Raw genomic sequence first — 21,010 nt, forward strand, 5'->3', positions numbered from 1 at the left:
CTAGACATGTAAATTAGGGAATTATTAGCCTAAAAATGGTTATTTAAGGCCACCGAATTGGATTAAGAGGAACAGACAGTAAAACTAACTAGAGAAGAGGGCTAAGTACTCAACACGAAGAGGGAAAAGAGGCACAAAGAAACCCCCAAAGGATACTGAAGAGCCACTGCTAGACAGTGGCGAGGAAAGCTAGGATATGGAGCCCTACTTTCCTGCTGCTGCTGTAACAAACTGACCACAAACTCCCTGGTTTAAAATAACATAAATGTACTATCTTAATATTTACTATTAAGGGCCTCTTCTTCCATCTTCAAAACGCATCTCTCCGAAGACTGTTCCAGGGTCCTATCTCCTTCTCTGACTCTTGCCCTCCTGCCTCCTTCTCAGGGGGAGCCTGTGATTAGATTGGGTCTACTTGAATAATCCAGATTATCTCCCCACTTCAAGATCCTTAACTTCATCACATCTGTAAAGTCCCTCCTGCCACGTAAGAGCACATTCACAGATTCTGGGGATTAGGACATGGACAACAGGGTGGAGTCAGGGGTATCATTATTCTGTCTAGTGCACCAAATGAGAAGAAATGACCAACTGGGCCAAAGGTTACTAAGATCAAGTTACGGTGACCACAGATAAAGATTGGGTAAAAATTCACCACTGAATTTAGCAACATGGAAGTCATCGACAACACTGATAAAAGCAATTTCAGTAAAGTGTAGCCAGCAGAGAATGGGAAGAGGGGAAATGGTGGCAGATGAGTTAAGGCAATCTATTTAAGACGTTTTACTATAAAGAACAGAGAAATGTAGGAATATCTGGGTCAAGGAAAAAAGTCTCTTCCATGTGAGAAAAAAAGTACATGATTTTATGCCATAAAGAATGATCCAGTAGACGGAGAAAATGGAGAACTGTTGGAGCTACATCCTCGAGTAGTGAGAAGGAACAGGGCTAACAAACAAGTAGGGGGCTGCTTTAGAAAACAGCATCATCACCCACCAAAGTAGGAAGAAAAGTCAGCCTATGTGCGTTATTTGTTTTTCCCAGCCACACTCAGCTGTTCAGGTCCAGGAAAGGAACAGAGGAAAAGCTGGGTTTCAGAATGGTGGTCATCAGGGGCTGAGGGAAGGAGGAAATGAGTTATTAAATGAGTATAAAGTTTCAGTTTTGCAAGATGAAGAGAGTTCTGGAAATCGGCTGTGCAACAGTGTGAATGTACTTATCAACACTTCTGAAGTGTTCCCTGGAAAACAGTTAAGGTGGTAAATTTTGTTAGGTGTATTTTACCGCGATAAAAATCAAAATAGGGGAGCCTGGGTGGCTCAGTCGGTTAAGTGTCCGACTCTTGACTTCAGGTCAGGTCACGATCTCACGGTTTGTGGGATCGAGCCCTGTGCATCTAGCTCTGCACTGACAGCATGGAGCCCGCTTGGGATTCTCCCCTGCTCTCTCTCAAAATAAATGAACGTTAAAAAAAAAAATCAAAACAAATTTCTTATTAATTTAAAAAAACTATGAGACATGAGACCTTTAGGGCAGTGAAAACAGATAAATAAAATCACATACATTGCTAGCTTTATGTTAAGTTGCTCCCAATTTTTACAGACTTTGATTCTGATAGTACGAATAAATGAGTTGATCCTTATAGTAACAATAAAAGTTGAATTTAACCAGGAGAAAAGCTGGGGTTTGCCAGAAGACCACAGGCAAGAGGACAAAGAAAAACAGGGACTGAGGGTGTACGTAAGGGACTGATTACAAAGACTCCATGCTAAGTGAAGAAAATAAGGGCACAGAGAAGTGGAAGCTGGAAAAAGGCAGAAGGAGCAGTAGACTGTTCAATCTAGTAGAAGGTTCAACTGCTGGAGATGGGGAAGTGGAAGCGCGAGCCGAGACGCGGCTTGTGGCATTTAGACAGCCTCCATGTTGTGTCCTCCAACTAAGCACCCTCCTAGCCTCAAGGCCTCTCCTTGGACTATACTCTCTGCTTGGGTGGCACTTCCTTCTCTCAGAGAGCCTCACGGCTTGATCCCTAATCTTGGGGGTCCTCTGATCAAAGGTCATCTCATCAAAAAGGCTTTCCCTGACCCCCTTTAAAATACAGGTGTGCCTCGGGAGATACTGCAGGTTTAGTTCCAGACCACTGCGATAAAGCAAGTATCACAATAAAGTGAGTCAAGTGAATTTTTTGGGTTCCCAACGCATGCAAACGTTACATTTACACTACGCTGTTTCCCCCCCCAAGTGTGCAATAGCATTATGTTAAAAAAATGCACACATCATAATCAAAAAATACTTTGTTGCCAAAAAATGCTATCACCTGAACTTTCAGTGAGTCCTACTCACTGATCACAGATCATAACAAATATAATGAAAAAGTCTGACATATTTCAAGAATTACCAAAAGGGGACACGGAGGGGTGCCTGGGTGGCGCAGTCGGTTAAGCGTCCGACTTCAGCCAGGTTACGATCTCGCGGTCCGGGAGTTCGAGCCCCGCGTCGGGCTCGGGGCTGATGGCTCAGAGCCTGGAGCCTGTTTCCGATTCTGTGTCTCCCTCTCTCTCTGCCCCTCCCCCGTTCATGCTCTGTCTCTCTCCCCAAAAAAATAAATAAACATTGAAAAAAAAATTAAAAAAAAAAAAAGGGGTCACGGAGACATGAAGTGAGCAAATGCCATGGGGAAAATGGCACCAACAGACTTCTTGAAGGCACCTAATCTCTCAAAGCCTCAATTTCCTCTGACGCAATATGGGGATATTCAGTGACCTCAAAAGGTTATCACCAAGAGTAAAAAAAAGTATCTGGCACAGAGCATACTCTATAAACATTAGTTCATGCTTCACTCCTTCCTTTCAATTCTCCATGGATAAAGCGGGAACGTTACTTGTCCCTCCCTATTGAAACGGGGGTGATCATCATGAGGGCAAAACGACATGACTGACAATACACACCCAGCATTCCTGGCATTAAAGGCACTACCATCCACGGGGTGTGTCAGTGTGTACAAATCACACAGCACTCAACCGTAATTTTTTTTAGTAAGAGGATCACGAGTTTAATACCTTCTCTCCTGGCCCCCACATCACACACACAATCTGCCCTGTGTTTTCAACAGACCTGACTTAGGAGTGCTGCAGGTAGTGGCAGGCCTGCATTTCTGCATAGTTCCTAGAATCACTATGAAAGCTTGGACTATTTCAACAGCTTTGCTGTTTTGCAAAACTCAAACCGCACAGAAGTCTATATCTCCAAACATAAGCATGTCCTAGGGCCTGATGCCTCAGAGATATGTCCCTCTTCCCTCACCTTTCACCCCAACTCTACCCTCTCACCTGTTATTTTTTCCAAGAGAGAAACATCTTGCACTTCTTGGGGCAAAGAAGCAATTTTCTGCCGGACAGTAGCATCCCCCGATGCAGCATTCTCCAGGTCCTGCAAAGCTTTGATTAGTTCCTCAGTCTGTACAATGAAAACACAAACAACGCTGTCCATTAAGATGTAGGAGACTGAAAGAAAATTAGCTAGAAATAAATGAGGTGGAGGCCAATTCTAAAAATAATCATTCCTGACATTTAAAAAACATTGTTCTTAGTACCAGAGCCTATACTGAGGTCAATGATATGGAGTCTAAGAGAATGTACAAAGTTAATTTTTCTAAGTCAATGACAGAACATAAAGAAATGCTACATAATTTTGAAAAAAACAAAAACAAAACAAAAAAAAAACACGCCCCAACTTTTTAAAAGAGCATGGTTTCAGCAACTGAAAAAAAAAAATGGAGTCTGGTTCATACTGCTAGGTTTCAATGTTCATTTATTTATTTTTGAGACAGAGAGTGCGAGTGGGGGAGGGGCAGAGAGCGAGGGAGACAGAGAATCTGAAGCAGGCTCTGAGCTCAGGGCTCCAACTCACAAGTTGCAAGATTGTGACCTGACCTGAAACTAAGAGTCAGAAGCTTAACCGGCCGAGCCACCCAGGCGCCCCGTTACTGCTTAGTTTCAAATAATGTACGATTTCTAATACAGAACGGTCTGGGTCTCCAGTACAGAACAAAGGCATACACACCAGATGTTGAACAATTGTGCGATGACTGATTAAATGAAATGACACCGCCGACTTCAATTCTTCCTTGGATTTGCTTTACAAAATAAATGTCACAAAGATGACAGTTTCGATTTTGGCAGCCACTCCCAAAATTAAATGTGTCAAACTCATTAATTACAAACAAAGGGGAAAAAGACACAGAAAAGAGCAAACCAAGAATGCATACTCTGTGTATCAAAAAAGAGGTTTTTAAATCATCAGAAAACAATGAACACCACCAGGTTAGCCAGTCCATAAAGACCCAGGAGACAAACTGACAATGCAGACGGTAGTCAAGTTATCCTACAAGTTGATAATTCAGGCTGTCCTCCTGCAAGTTTTCAAATGGAAAGATATGTAACGCTGTTTTCACTTAACCCACCATCTAAGTCAACATTTTAACATAACACAAATCAGACATGCTTCCTATTTACATGGGTCTTGGCCAGATCCATGTATAATAAAGTAAAGCTGTTTTAGGCAAAATGAGAGGCCATGTAACTCAGTCAAGAGCATAGTCTCTGAGGTCAGTCAGACCCAGATTCAAATGAAGACACTGGGCAAGTTATTTAATCTGTCTCTTTGAGCCTCACTTTCTTTGACATTAAGTAAAGTAAGTAAGTAAGTAAATAAATAAATAAATAAACAGCAAAAATTAAAACCACACAGAGTTCATGAGCTAATTTATATGAAGGGCTAAACAGCAGATATATAATTAAAAATTCAACGGCCTGTTTTAATATTTAAATAGGTTATATTGTAGCAAATTTGCTATTGCTGCACAGACTGTCCTAGAAACTAATGAGTTATTTACTTATTAAAAAAATAACCATGCTGTTGGAGAAAAGCCATGGCAGAGGACATTCAAATGTCTTTGTAGCATTATCTACCCTTTCACAAAAATCCACTTTTTAAGAATATTGTCAATTCCTAGGAGTGAAAAAAAGCCAAGTCCAAATACTCTATAAGACATAAACCCATCCAGGCTCATGGCATGCGAAGACAAAGGCAAGCCTGCTATCTGCCAAGTTTCCCTGGGTGGATCTTGCACCCAGCGCCCCCAGAACTGCCCTCTGGTGATTCTGTACTATTGGTTCCTAGCGCCACCTTGTGGCCATAATCTTCAACTAGAAGTCACGCCACAAAGCTGCTCTGCCCCACTCTCTGGGAATCCAGACATACCAAGAGGGGTCCTGCAGAAGGATCTTGCGGAGAGTAGCTTCCAGGGTAGTCGTCATCCTCCTCCTCTTGGATCTGCTGAAAAGTTCGCTTCAGGGATTTCTTCTCTTCTGCTGCTAGAGGAAAGAAATAGGGCACAAGCCTGGGTCACGACAGCCCGTGTAGGTAAGAGTCAAATGCTATGCACAATGGGCCACATGCAAAAAAAAGGCAAAAGGGGGTGTACATTTCCAAAGATAGCTTAACGTTAACCTATACGCTAGTTATTTTAAATTGGTGGTAGTTCCCTACATTACTGAAGAGTCAAAAATGGTCTTAGGTCTGTCATCTCACATTGACTCACTGAAAAAAATACTACCGAAAACATGCGTCTAAAAACGAGACTTCCCCAACTAACACATTTCATTAAAAAGCTTGTTTCTTAAAAATAAAAGGTAACAAGAGAAGTAAAGTGGCAAGAAACCCGTGAGACAATATAACAAAGCAAGCCAATATACGGGAGGGTTTGTAGAGAATATACTGCATATTACATGGAACACTATATACTTCCCAGGAGGACTTCAGAAAATAAAAACAGGCATTCCCCACTTTTCTAAAGCTTGCTTTTATGAAAGACCTACAGTAACAGCATCCGTTTTCACTAACCAAAACAAATTCAGAGAGGATATTTGCTTTCGCAAAGAAAGGCAAAAAGCGAATAGTGGTCAGCATTTGTTTTGAAGGGAGCACTGACAGAGGTGGTGTGCACCCCAAGCAGCCAGAGGGGCCCGCCAAGTTCATTCCAGAAACTACACTCAGAATTTCAACATAAAGCCACCAGAGCTTTGAGCTGTATCTGTGAGCATCTGTGCTTCATCTCGATTTATTTTGTGCATCTGTTAGCAAGATGTGGCCTAAGGTATCAGAAAAGCCTAAGAGAGGTTATTTTTGGAGTCTGGGAATGCTCAAAACTTTTTCCATATAAATTAACGGTAACTGCTTCTTCACTTTATTCCAACTTGGCTTAGGAAAGGTTTCATAGATACGGTCTACTTTCGATAGCAGGAGAAACCTGTAGTAGAGAGAAACCAACCAACAAAATTGTGTCAGAAACTCTAAATACCCACGCTATGATAAGCATGTCCATTTCAAAACTCTTTCCTTTTGCATCAAATTGGACAATACAAAATAAATGCCAAACATCTGTGGGACATAAGTCTAAATGACACGTTCAGGCTTGGAAAGCAAAGAAACAATGGTACACCTAACGTGTGCCAGGCGCTGCAACAGCTTCTGTACATTTAGTCCTTCCAGCAACCCTAAGATGTAGTCTCTCCATCTTGCAGGTGAGAAAATGGAGGCCCAGAGAGGTCGAATAACTCATCTAAAGGTATGTACGACTTTCAAAAATCTGTGCTCTTTCCACTGCAGTCAAATTCCTTAGCAGCACACAATCACTCTCTCATCTGTCAAATGACAGGTCGCCATGCACCTGCCTTAGGACTCTGTGAGTTATAAACAGAATAATGTACACTTCTTGCTTAATTAAACACTTTCTCCTGGAAAGAAGGATGTAGTTCCTGTTTCTACCTTACACATTAACTCACCAAACTATGCTTGATGTGAAAGCCAAGTCAGTATCACAGGTTCTATTTTTTGTTAATGCTTTGCTCCCCTGTTCTACTAAATATCTGCAACACAAGCAGGCCTCACTTTGAGTGATTCTATTATGCATGGATTTGCTACCACAGTTTAAATAACACCAGTCCCCCAACAACACAGTCCAAATTTCAGTTACTGTGGCATATTAACTCTGAGTAATTACATGAAGAACAAACTTCACTAACTTCAGTCCACAAATCACTGCATAAATAATACAAATGCATCATGATTGGTGACCACATCGCTTCTTTCAAGGTCAGTGGCTGGTCACTGCACAGCTGTTCTTTCAGTTCACACGCCACCAGCAAAATGTTTAGCTGTGTTGTCTCCCAGTGATCAAATGCACATGGCATTTTATAAAAATGATTAGTCAAAACAGGGAACTGGCTGAAAATGACAAAGACGAAAGAGCAGCCCAGAAACTAAAACTAAAACTCATGACGGAAGCGAATGGAACGTCACGAGAGCTGGAGAAGACGTAGCTGGCGGAGGGGACACTGGTGCTGCCACACCCTTCCAGAAACTCTAGGTCCGCAGCCAGAGTCACCGGGGGAAAGCCAGCTTGTCCACAGAAACGAAGAAAGTGGTTGTGACGAAAAGGATGACCGTGTCCCAGAGGAAGCAACGCTAACAACACTTCACGCTTCGGGAACTCTCCAACTTATCTCACGACACGGCAGGCACAAAGGCTAAGCTGCCGGAAGCTGATCCAAACTTCTAGGACGCTTGCTCCGTACCACAGATGACACAGGAAGGCAAGCTCTGCACAAACCCCTCTTGTTAAGCCCATTACAAAGAAATAAAACACTTTAATTCTCAATGTTTCTAACGTTTTATGTGACAGCAGGCTAGGCAACCATGAGTGTTACTATCTTTTCTGTTTCCCTATAGATTTGTAATGAACAGTGAGTTTTCAATTCTCTGACAAAGAATTTTTAAAAGTCATAGAACGATCATAATTTTTCCCATTAAGATCATTTTGCATGGTTTCAGCTCACATGGTCATTTTTATAGTCCTGCACTATGCAAAATAAGGACAGCTATATTTGTAGAATAATCTAATGGTATATAATTTGCATATGAAGTATCTAACAGTACTAAGCACACACTAGCTGCTAATTAATATGCAGCGTAGAGTATGACCCAAGTAGACACTTGGCCACCACAGCATCAAAGAGGCCCCTGAGTCAGGAGTCACCAATAAAAAATAAGCACATGAGCAAAACAATTTTTAAAATATTTTTCGGTTCACTTCCAAGCACCTAGAACAGTGCTCGATTAAATAACTGTTAAATACGCTAAGAACGGTAGAAAAATTACAAAACTTGAATCTTTCAGTTTTCAAACTTCCATACAGAAGTTATTATATATAAAAGCCACACACCATTTAGTATCTCCGGACATTCAGAATCACTGAATTTGGGCACTGGAAAGCCTTAGACAGATCTATGTCTTTGCTTTCAACCCACCTCGTTTGGGCCCTGTAGCCAAAGTCACCTGCCTCCGAAACTGGAGTGCTTTCTACCACTTCATGCTGCCACTCGCTCATGGCATTACAAGACTGAAATCAAACTAATGAAAATAATCACAGGCCCATTTCTGTCCTTTGTCCTCCCGGTGGAAGAGGGTGTAATAAGAAAAAACCACGTCATCCTACTTCAATTCTCTCCTCTTTCCACTTGGAGGACCTATTGGAAATGCATTATCATGACTCCCTCCCTAAGCCTCCTCCTTTCCTGAGCTACCTACCTACTCACACTATGAACACTTCCACTGGCCCCATCTTCCAAGTACATCACCTTGGAGACCACCAAGATCTCTCCCGAAGTTCTAACTTCCAGCAGAGTCTATGCTTCTGAGAGGAACCTTACAGATCTCTCCTGTCTGTTCCTTCCCATTGCCTCATCAGTAATGTGGCTTTCTCCATGCCTGGTCCAGACCACTGTCCCAACTGGTCTCCCTGCATCCAGTCACTCCTTTTTCAACTCAGACTATACTCTTATGAAATGAAATCACCCACTGCACCTCTCTCTCTGCTCAAAAACCTGTAATGGCCTCTAACGATGTGACAGTAATCAATGCCTACTAGTGGTAACCGCACAAATCATCATCTCCCTCTACGTCCACAGCACTTGGCCCTTGCTACTTTGAATGGCCACTGGCAGGCATGGGCCTTATCTCTCTGATAGAAACATTAAGCATCTTATTTCTTTACATTCCTATAATACCTAGGAAAGTGTCAACAGACCCAAGCTGGAAACCTCTTGAAAGCAGAGGCGGCACAGAGCTTGGAAGATGTTAGTGCTGTGCCAAAAATGACTATATTGCTTCCATTTACACTAACAGGACAGCCTGCTCTGGTAACTCTGCCCTGATTCATCTGTACAAAGTCAGCAGTTACGACGCCTGGGATTCTCAATCTAGCCAGGCAGCTATTAAAAACAGCCTAGGAGAGCACTGGGTGTTGTATGGAAACCAATTTGACAATAAATTTCATATATTTAAAAAAAAAAAAAAACAGCCTAGGAAATCTGTCAGTCAACAACATACCCTCCCACTATCAATTCAGCTTCCTACCACAGTATTTACACTTCATTTCTGACTTATTCAACCACTCTATTACAGGCAGGGCAAACACTACGGATGGCTCCAATTTGCCTGTCCTCATATCGTATACCGTCTATTCTATTCTCCAACCTGTCCCTGTGTCTCTAGGGGCCTTGTACTTGGCTAACATTCAAGTAATCCTGGTTACCTAAGCATTTATCATGTGTCTCTTGGAGACCTGATTGTGATAGAATTTCACACACTATAGCAGACTATGAAATTAATTTTAAGGCAAAAAGCCTGAAAGCCCCCAAATCATTTTACGAAATGCAGTCATCTACCTGTAAAGCTAGGTCTTCCAGACAATCCACCTGAAATTTTCTGGGATTAAAAAACAAGCAGAAAAAACCCCAAACCCACAGATCTGATGTTACTTTTAGAATGAAAAAGAATCAGGAAATATTGTTTACAACAGCTCCCTCATTCTTTGTTCTCTCCCTGCAAAATAAAGGCAACTTTTAAAAGAAGCAACTTTACTCACAGAAAGATCCGAAGCAAAGGTCTGCTGCTGGAGGTACCATCCTGAAAGCACTCATCAGTACCGTCTAATCGAACTAAGTGCCCAGGTCCAGACCTGAACACCTGGGGATGCTGGGCCTGGAGCTCGTGCTCTTAACCACTATGCCTTCTAGTCTTGCACTAAATCTGGGGGACTGAAAATACTAAGCCTCTTCCTGTGTTTGCCACTGGCTCATACTGAGAAACTTAGAACATTAGATATTAAAACCTCAATCAAATAAAAGTCATATCGCCACTCTGTTAATAACATCTTACCTCCGTTATCTCAAATGACCCTCACAACAACACTATGGGGTATTAATACCAACAGACACATGGTACAGTGAAGAACCCAAAGCTCAAGAAGTCAAATGCTACGCACAAGGTCACACAGGTCGGAAGTAACAGAGCTGGGATCCATACTCTGGAAGTCTGGTTTCAAATCCTTGCTCTGAAGAGCTAAATTAACTATACTAAGGTCCAGGAAAGTTGGGTGACGTACTCATAATAAACTCATATCCTGATTTAAGTCTACTGAATCCATGTGTTTTAAGAAAACAGGCTTTAAAGTCATATAGACCTAAACATGAATTTTCCACTTACCAATTTCTTTTCTAAATCCTTCTACAACTGTAGGATACTGTGTGATTCATGTGTGACTTAAGTAAATGAAATTCCACGTAGTCGAGTGACAGCTTGAGTATTCCCACGAACAGAGAGACAACTTTAGAACACCTGGGGAGACGGTTATATAAACCCAAGAAACTTCCAGTTCTAAAACAAAATTCCTAAGCTCATTTATTCTCCACTGTCAAGGTTCCACAGGAAAATTTTTATTTCAAAGGTAAACTCTAGAATTGTCTCAAGACAAAGAAATATCATGAATCAAAGCTGAAAATATAAAAGGACAATTTGAATTCTGAAATAAACTTCTGGAGGACTTATCAATATTTTGAAAGGACTGAGGTAAAATATTTTGGTAACTCAGGTCCAAAGACAACACAAGACCTAACACATATGTTGGAACCTTTAGCTGTGTGCTTCCATGTTTATAGCACAGAGAAAGAGAAATTACCTTCAGATCAGCACTGTCCTCCACACAGAGTACTGCTTCGACCGCTGTTAACATCTAGATGCTCAAAGAAATCAGAAACCCAAAGGAGCTGTTTTCAAATGTACCACTACCATAAACTCGCCAATTCGCCTGGCTGCTCCCTGAGCACAAAACTATTTCTCGCTCCTCTGCTCAGTCCTATAGCATCTAGCATAGACGTTTACTCAAAGCACATGTCTGGCAAATGCTTGCTGAATTGAAACTCAACTCTTGGTTTCCAACGTTGTCTCGCAGAGCTCTCCTCCTTGCCCAAAGGTGTTCTAAAAACTCAGCACTGCTTACCAAGGAAATTTAAGAGTAAAGAATGCTGAGTAATTCCCCAACGCTGTGCAGAACACCTCCGAAAGACACGATGCAAACACTACCAGAATCCAAAGTAGGAAATACCCTACTTTTCAGAAGCTTCCACCAGAGTGACCTCAAAACTGTTTTCCATCACCTTTAAAACAACAACGACCTGCAGTCTGAAAGCACGTACGTCATTCTCACAAAGCCTCTAACTTGGTAGTTTTACAGGAAAGTTGTTCTACCTTGAAATGCATAGAAACTCAGACCTGGGAGAGATCATAAAAGGTATACAATAAAGGGGGGGCTGAATGAATGATATTGACACGTCAACTAACCACGGTTAAAGGCCACAGCAGAGGCATGTACAAAGTACCAGAGGAACATGGAGGGAATGGTTACATGTGCCCAGACAAGGTAGGGAAGATGTCAAAATGAGAATAGCATTCTTGAAGAATGAGTTCACCACACAGTGAAAGGGACAGAGGACATTTCAGGCAGAGGTAACACCAGACGCAGAGGAAGAGGTACCAAGAGAACATCCAGAAGGGAAATGGGTATGGCCAAAGACTATGGTGCGTGTGAGGCAATGGCAGCAGAATCTGGGAAAGTAAACTAATTTCAGACTATAAAGGGTCCTAAGTATTACGTTAGCCCTTAGACTTATTCCTCCAGGCGATGAGTTCATGTACAGTCAGCTCAGGTCTGTAGCCCAGAAACATGTCGTGCCATTTCAAATTAAACCGCAACTAACCACAAACCCAAGAACCACATAATGTTTGATGTCACTCCTCTTTAACGTAAGCTCTTCAGAGTGTGTGAGGTTCACACACTTGTGTGTACACACTTCTGGAGGGTATCCTGGGCTCAGTGAAGACCAAAGTCAACTGTAGGCTGCAAACTGACAAACATCAAAAGTATGTCTCCAAACCACACCAATATTTAATGAAGCCAAGTTCTGAGAGGGCCAAGGGACATATCAGACCCTGTAGGGGTCAGTGGCAGGGCTAGGACAAAACCCCAGTCCGGGGAGTTTCCTAGTTCCCCACAACTAAACAACATTGTTTTCCTTTCCCTTGTGCAAGGAAAAGTCTCTGCAAGGCAGGAGAGAGCCAAGGAGGATACACGGCAAAGTTAAGGGTGTGAGATGATGAATAGCATGAATACTAGAACCAGGCTTACACGCTGCAAGCACTACATAAATTCTCACCATCATTTACGAGCATCTCTCTGAAGAATCATACAATCGCTGGTGGTTCACAGCAACCCCCACTGCAGCTTTTCATATGTGATTCGAAAGTAGGCAAAGACCAAGAGCTGTAAACATGTGGTGATGTTTCTACCTTTGGGGGGAGGGCTCTTGGAGTCCTCCATAGACAGCTTCAGCTGCTGTATGAACTCGCCGCCATACACACTTCTTTCTTGCCAGATGTTCAGCAATCTTTCTAAAGGTTTTTTACAGCCTTCATCTGCCTCTCTGCCCAGAAAAGACGAAAAGATATATATAAGCTTAAGATGTTTTGCTTTTATTAGGACAGATCTACTTTAAAAACAACAAAAACTGACTAAATGATTGGCATATTTAAAAACAGAAGAACGAGTGAGATACATATCGTGATGAACAGATACCCAAAATTTGACCAGAACTACATTCTTCCTTGGTGCACAGAAAAGACAGAGGGATTATGTTATAGAAGTAATCTGTGTCCTTGACCTCCTTTTAAAGATGGGGTAAATAGGGCAACAAGCCAATAGTGGGTTTTTACAGACAATTATCAAAAATTGATCATTTCAATTGTGACCACTTGCTTTTCAGGAAGATATTAATAGAAACGTAGTGCCAGACATTCTGCTGGAAAACAAACCTAAAGGGTCAAAACCTTAAAGGATAGAGAAAAAATGATTTAAAAAAATAAAACATTTACAATGGGGAATAAATTCACCACCACTCATCAAAGCTAACACAGCAACACCTCTATATGTATAAATAGAATCATACACACGTATATGCCAAGACCGATCTCCACTTAAATGAACTACTTCATACTTATTTTAATTCTGGGTCAGGTCATAGTCCTCATTCACACAAAGGTGTCTAATGGATAATCTTAGAACACACTGAGAATATAGCCCTCTGTAATTTATGTCTGAAAGAAGCTGCACAGGTTTTTTTCTGATGTATTACACTCTTGAAACAGTATTTTCAAAGAGATAACTGTAACTCACACCCTGCCCGCGAGATGACTGTAACTAGCACTCCGCGTGCAACAGCTGCTTACCAGAAAATGTCAGAGAATGGGAAGACTTTCTGAAAGGAAAACAAAGTCCTCACCATCCACAGTGTTACTATGAATTGTTCTGGTTGGTGAAGCTGTCTGGATGTCAGTGATCTTACCCTGAGTGACTTTCAACAAGAAGGGATAAGCTGACATCTTAGTTTCTAAGCCAGTGTCTTTAACATGAACTTCAAGAAGAAATCATACCGAATTCAACAGAGATGGGAACTTCATCCACCCTCAGCCCCGACAGCACTCTTCTAAAACTTACGTTAACAGTCAACATAACATGAGGGCTCAGCTTGATCTGGTCAGAATGCATCATTTATGAAATATTAGTGGCAAATTTCACTGAATCAGGGCCAAAGTACTATATCAGGGTTCTTACAAAATTGTTTTTGCTCAAACTTTTTTTTTAGTCAGAGGTGAAGTGAAGGGGGAAAAAAAGGAAACAATTTTCAATGACAGTTTATAAAACCTAGAGATAAGACCCAATTAGCTGATACTTGTGATAAAAACACTTTTATTCCACCTTCAGCATGCATCTGGAAACAAATGACTTCTCACTTCTTCCCCTGCTGTCCACCTGGTCCAAGCCACTATCATCTCTGGCCAGATGACTGGTCTCCCTGCTTCCACGTGGAAGCTCGTCCTCCCACAAGCTCACCTCAAGCTTTAAAACTTCTAGCTCTGGCCTCAGAGCGGATTATGTCACTCTTTTGCTCAAAACTGCCAATGGTTTTTCCCTCAGAATAAAACCGAAAGTTCTTAAAAAGCCTACAAAGCCATTCTCAGCAGAGCTTGTTATTTCTCTGACCTCACCTACTCTCTCTCCCTCCCTCGCCCGCCAACAGCTACCCTGGCATTCTTGTCACCTCAGGGCTTTTGCACTTAAAGTTCACTTTGCCTGGAACCCCATTTCCCTACATGGTGGCATGGCTCAGGTAGCCTTTCCTAATCTCCCTATTTAAAATCACGCTCCCGGAGCACCTGGGTGGCTCAGTCGGTTAAGCGTCCAACTTGGGCTCAAGTCATGATCTTACAATTCGTGGGCTGGAGCCCAGGGTCAGGCTCCGTGCTGACAGCTCGGAGCCTGGAGGCTGCTTCGGATGCTGCGTCTCCCTCTCTCTCTGCCCCTCCCCCACTCGTGCTCGGTTTCTCTCTCAAAAAATGAATAAACATAAAAAGTTAAAAATAATTATTCTCCCTACTCCATTAACTTAGCTTCTGATAAGCTATATAGCTGACTTGTTTATATTCTGTCCATTTGGATGTAACTTCCACAGGGCCAAGCGATTTGTCTTCTCAGACCCCCACTGCTACCCACCCTAGAACAGGCACAATATCTGTCTAATTGTAATCTTTTTTTTTTTTTGAAAATTTTTAGATAGATTTCAGTAGGCCATACAAATAGTTACCTTTCAGCAGCCATTTTCCCACAACAAAGCCACCGGGTCAGACACCAGCTAAACAACTCCTCTGGGCCTTCAATGAGGTTTAGGAAATACTGTGCTTGGAATACAAAGAACAAGGCCCAGGGCCTGACCCATCGGCCCCTTCCCTTTCCAGACCCCAACGTGGGCTTCGCATTCTAGCAGCACTCAACCATACGTATCTTCTATTCAGAACTTGCTCCCTCTTGCCCACGTGCCTTTGCTCATGCCATCTCCTTGAAAGCAGAACAAGGTGAAGAGGGAGAAGTTGTGGGTAATATATAAGATGACTTAAGTATATAAGGAGCAGAAGAATCTGGAGGGAGAGAGTGGAATTAGATTACGAGGGCCCCGAATGTCATATTAAGTATGTGGCCTTTATCCTGAAGGCAATGAGAAATCACTGATGAGGTCAAATGTATGCTTTAGAAAATAACTAGTATAACCAAATCACAACTAATCAGAACTTAATTAACTGGTTGATAATTTTAACACACAATCTGTTCTCTGCAAATTCTCTGTTCACTTAAAAGAGAAACCTATCGTGACAAATTCTTATCAAGGATTTAGTTAAGGAGCCAGGGGACCACAATGCAGACTAAATATTTGGGACTCCATTTAGACTAAGAATGACTCGCGGTCCAGCTTCGACCACGTCACTATACGCAATGGAAACTGATACACAAACCTGTAATAACCAAGACATTTTTAAAAGGCTTTTACCACTAAAGGCGAAAGCCAAAAGGGGGCTCTAGTTAAAACTGGTGAATGTAATTAACCAGGATAGGCTAATTCCTGAAGCAATGTAGTAAATGAAGATTCTGCCCGCTAAGTTTCAAAGCTACAAGATACAACAGTCAAGAAATCTTTTTACTCATGAGGTTTTGCCGTAAGCAGCTCAAGTGAACTGGAAATCCCGTTAGCACTTGGAATGAGGTACAACTAAAGCAATAAAGTAGTTTGATATCAGACAGAACTATCTTTCCAGGTTGCACGAACTCCATGCTAAACTGAGAAATCTTTAAGTGAAAAAGACACCAAAAAGTCCTTGCCATTAATCAATGAATAAGTGGAAAATCATTACTAAATACATATATAACTTACGTTAAACACAAATTAGTACGCATTTCAATTCCGATTATAAATCCAATCACCGCAAAACTGATCTGAAAAGTGCAAACTGTGTATTATACACAGAACTGTTGCTTGAAATGTCAGCTGAGGCCTCCTCTTCTTCTGGAACTTCCTTGGTATACTCACCATAATCTGTGTGTTCCTGTCTTGTGCCAGGCACAGCAGCACTGTAATAGGCCTACTAAAGGCAGGAATTCTTTCTAAATAGCCTCGGCACTTCCAACAGAGCCTCATGTGAAACTGGAGCAGAAATGTTCCACTGCCAATAGCTCAGAAAAGAATTAGCGTAGCAAGCCTGAGACCGTTACCCTTAGAAAAGGCCTGCCCACCAGGCTGGCCCTTGGCTGTCACCTGGAAACTTGGGTTTCTGGAGCGTTCTTGCAATTTCCTAACTGATAATCAGGGTAGTTTACTGTGCCTAAACTGTTTGTGCAAACAATGTAATTTATGCTGAATACCTGCTTTCTTTCTGGGAGTCTGGAATTTTGGCAGAGAGTATCTGTGGCTAAGGCCAATAAAAACCCTGGGCGCTGAGTCTCTAATGAGCTTCCCAGGTACACAACACTTGACACGTGTTGTGGCAATTCAAAGATGGAGGAATTCAGTATGTTTTGTGTGACCCCGCTGTGAGAGGACTCTTGGAAGCTTATACCTGGTTTCCCCTGGACTGTGTCCCATGCACCTTTTCCTTTGCTGATTTTGCTTTGTATACTTCCAATGTAATAAATCACAGCTGTAAGCAAGACTATATGCAGAGTGCTACGAGTCCTCCCAGCAAGTCTCCAATCCTGGAGTATCCGTGAGGATCCATGACACAACAGTAAATAAATATGTATATGGTGATAACCTCAAATTTATGTCTCCAGAAGTTAACTTCCTCCTCAGCTTCAGACTATTTCATCCATCTGCCTATCTGGCATCACTCCTTGGAATATCTACTAGCCATCTCAAACTTAACACGGCCAAAACCAACCTTCTGACTTCCTCTACCATATCTTTGCCCCAAACTCCATCTCAGTAAACAGCACCATCAGCCATCTACTTAGCCATGTCAAAAACCTAGAAATAATCGGATTTCTCTTTTCCTTTACTACCAGCTCCCACAAATCCTATCAGTTTTTACGGGGGGGGGGGGCAGTCAAATACATCCACAAAGTAAACACTGGATAAACTAGAAGCTATTACTATCTTCTCACTGCTTCTGAGTCCTAGCCATTGTCACCTCTAGCCTGTAGTAGAGCAATATCCTTCATCCTCACATCCCTGCCCCTCCCTTGGCCTTTATAACCCATTCTCCACACCAAACCAGAGAGACCTTTTAACAATGTGATGGAATACATCATTCTCCTGCTTGAGACTCTGTCACTGACATCCCATCAGAACAAAATCCTCTCTCCCAAGGCTTACAAGACTTACGTGACGGGAACCTGCCTGCCCCTCTGATCTTATCTGGGTGCCACTTTTCCCTTTCTCAACGCAGTTGCTCTAACCACACTGGCCTTCATCCTGATCCTCTTAACACGCCAAGATTACTCCTACCTTAGGTTCTTTTTAGCAGCTGTTTGCTCCTACTTCATGGATGATTACCTCAAATCCCACTTCCTTAGAGAGCTCTTCCATGAACACACTAGAAGGGATCCCACTCCAGAATGTCATTCTATCTCATCATGTCCATATCATCACTCTCTGAAAGCATCTTGTTCATTTATTTGTCCTTGCCTGCCTTGTTCACTGCGGCTTCTCTAGTGTCTGCATCGATACTTGGCACACAGAAGGCACTCCAATATATGTTGAATGAAAAACAAAGTGCACAGCTATCTCCAAACTGAGAAGACAATAAGAAGGCATTGTGTGGAAAAAAGTTCAAAGTCTAGCTAATTAAACTACTATTCAAATTAAATCTAACCTAGGAGCTTGGTAGCTTCCTCTGACTTGAGAGGTTTGGTTTTGAGGGTTTTTTTTTGGGGGGGGGGGGGCAGGGGGTGCTGAGGGGGTGGAGGGAGGAAGTAGGAAATTACCATAAAGAGATTCTTTTAATCAATTTTGGTCGATATTAATGGGTCCCCTATCTTTGTTCATCAACTGGGCACGGAAAACCAGACTGAGTACTTCTTACTACAGGTAAGGCACGTCAGGATTGAAGTGGAGTAGCTGACTTTCCTGTTCCAAAAATGGTGGAAGGGGCTTGGAAACATGGGGACCCTGAACCTAATACCCAAGAAGGACGTTATACTAGAAGAATGCAAAAAAAAAAAAAAAAAAAAAAGAAAGAAAAGAAAAAGGAAAGGGAAAAGGAAAAAAAAAAAAAAAAAAAAAAAAGGACCAGGTTTACTTTCCGCATAATGCCACAGAATCTGCCAAGACATTTTTAAATAAAAATGTTATGTTTACTATCCTTATAGGAAATTATTTTAGTCAACTTCCTATACCCTAATTAATTCATTCATTCAACAAAGATTTACTGAATCCTCACTGTACCAGGGCAGACCACAATGTTGCCCAACTCCGGGACACCAATCCCATCAAGGCTACATAAATGGTATTCCCTAAAACTATGCAACCTGGCAGCTCTGTGCCAGACCGTTCACCAGGTGCCCAGGATACAGCAGATAAAAAACAAATGGTCCTTCTTGTCACATAGTTTCTAATTTAACATATACCCACGAATGAACAAAGACTGGGGACCGGGCATCAGACTACGTACTTTCGAACAGACTGGTGTACTTCAGCCCCACAACAACTTCAGCGAGATAGGTGCTGTTGGCCCTTTCTAATCAGTTAGGAAACTTGGGCTCCAAAAGCTAGGTAACACATCCAAGGTCACTCAGACAGTGCTGGAGGTAGAGCTACAGCCTAAGAAACTGAACTACATCTCCTCAAAACAAGAAAATGCCTGGCTCCTATCTCAGATAGCTTTTCTGGCAGTCTTTTCTAAGTTTACTCTGTTACAAGGATTCAGGATTGTTTCAAGATTGTAACACATTCTGCTTCTTCAGTGCCCATGTTCATTAAAAGAAAGAGCCAGCCAGGGAGCTGGCAAACAAAAATCTTTTTCCCACCTCTAGAAAACTAGCTGTCATTTGTTTCTTTTGGAGTTCTCATTTTATTCCTTCAAACCTGTCAAATCTTTCCTGAAATGCTGGAGCCATTTACACATTTAAGGCCTTTCACTTACACTTTAGATCTACAACAATTTTGTTTAACCTGTCGGTTTCCTTTTTGGTCTTCCCAATTTCCTTTTGCAAAGATTTTTTTTTTTTTTTTATACGTCTGCTAATATTCTAGTGAAAAATAGTTTTTCTTTGCTCCTCCTGGGCACCCAACTTGGGTCTACAGGAAGCAGTTTGTTTTTAAATAACTAAAAATGATTTATAAAAGTTCCAATCAAATGTATTTTCTGTGATATTAGCTACACGTGTGCTCTATGCTCTAGTCCTCTCGTTCACAAAACAAACAGAAAAGATTTAATATGATATAGCCAGAGCAAATATCTACTTTTCACACTAATAATTATCTCTATTGTTATAGTAATGACTACTATTTTTAGTAAACTAGACCTCTAGACATCTAGAAGAAGGAAAGGGAGGAAAAATGAAGGCATAAGCAACTAATATCTTGCTATTAAGGTTTTGTTACTGGAAAGTTTCCACATACTCTTTAGCTTTGTTTTCTGACCATAAACTAATGAGACAACGTAGTCAAACCAAGGAAAACACCATATTCAAGAAATGAGTTCAATAAATGAATATATTTAGGGTAAAAAATGTTCTACAAGTGCTAGACTCAATCTCTTCAATGCATCAAAATGTTTACATGTCTGAAATAGTTCTTAAGGGTGCAACAAAACATAAAATTATAATTTGGCCTCTGCAACACTGTAAAGCACATCCCTGTAAAATATGAAGTTGTCAATTTACAAAGGTTATCCCAGAAAAGGAAAGAACAATAAAGAGGAAAGGGTAATGCATTTAAATACCAAACAAAACAAATAGAAAAACCAGACAACATACCTGGCAACATGAGAAAAAGCATCCACAAGGACAGATTCAAATTCTCTAGTGAATTCAGGTCCTTTCCTTTTACTGTTTTGGATGACATCATTCGCTAAGTACAAAAAAGTAAGCTTTCTATTTGATTTGGCTGGAAAAAAGGAAAAAAAAGATAATTTAACTTACACCAAGGAAATGCTCAATCCACAATTCTTCTGCCCTAAAATACTCCTGAAGAAACTAAGATAAGCATTATCTACCTGAGATCAGGGCTCCTTTATGTTTGAAAAAACAACTTAAGTAACTTTTTGACATCTCTAACAAAACAGGTTTGAGAATACAATTTTGAAACAAAACAAGAATGGGCCATTTTCATTTCTGTGATATTTTAACAGGAATAATTGACAGTAAAAATAAAGATAATCCAAAGAAAATTCCTAAAGGAGAAGCAGTCAACATTCTCAAGAAGACATATTAAAATCAAGGTTTTCATTTATTTTATTGCAAAGATGAGCATTTCTAATTCACTATTAATTATCAAATCCTGCAGAATGAAAGACTGAGCTAGGTGAACTAGGTTTCAGTTATAAAGCAGATTCTTGTAATTTATGTTCCTATGGTGAGAATTTCTCTTTGGACGTTCCAATAACAATAATCAGCCAATGATACCACCTTTATAATCCAGAGAAATCTCTAGATGCACCAATGGATGTTTACCTCAAATACAAATACATATTAATGCTACATTATTACTGAAAACTTAAAGATGTCTGA

At 41.2% G+C, this 21,010-nt stretch overlaps 1 protein-coding gene across 8 annotated transcripts in view; it reads right to left on the reverse strand.

Annotated features, from left to right (window-relative positions):
* The window catches only part of RPRD1B (regulation of nuclear pre-mRNA domain containing 1B), a 78,700-nt gene that overhangs the window by 52,728 nt on the left and 4,962 nt on the right, over positions 1-21,010 (reverse strand). For 7 of the 8 annotated variants that reach the window (XM_045053643.1, XM_003983478.5, XR_006595197.1 and 4 more), the window contains exons 2-5: positions 20,258-20,387; positions 12,748-12,881; positions 5,263-5,375; positions 3,330-3,456 (exon numbers count right to left, since the gene is read on the reverse strand). In XM_045053643.1, the coding sequence (XP_044909578.1) occupies positions 3,330-3,456; positions 5,263-5,375; positions 12,748-12,881; positions 20,258-20,387 (504 nt within the window). The remainder of the gene's footprint in view (positions 1-3,329; positions 3,457-5,262; positions 5,376-12,747; positions 12,882-20,257; positions 20,388-21,010) is intronic. The other variant, XM_006929760.4, reaches the window with a different exon arrangement.

The sequence above is a fragment of the Felis catus genome, chromosome A3 (genome assembly GCF_018350175.1).
Source record: "Felis catus isolate Fca126 chromosome A3, F.catus_Fca126_mat1.0, whole genome shotgun sequence".
NCBI lineage: Eukaryota > Metazoa > Chordata > Mammalia > Carnivora > Felidae > Felis > Felis catus.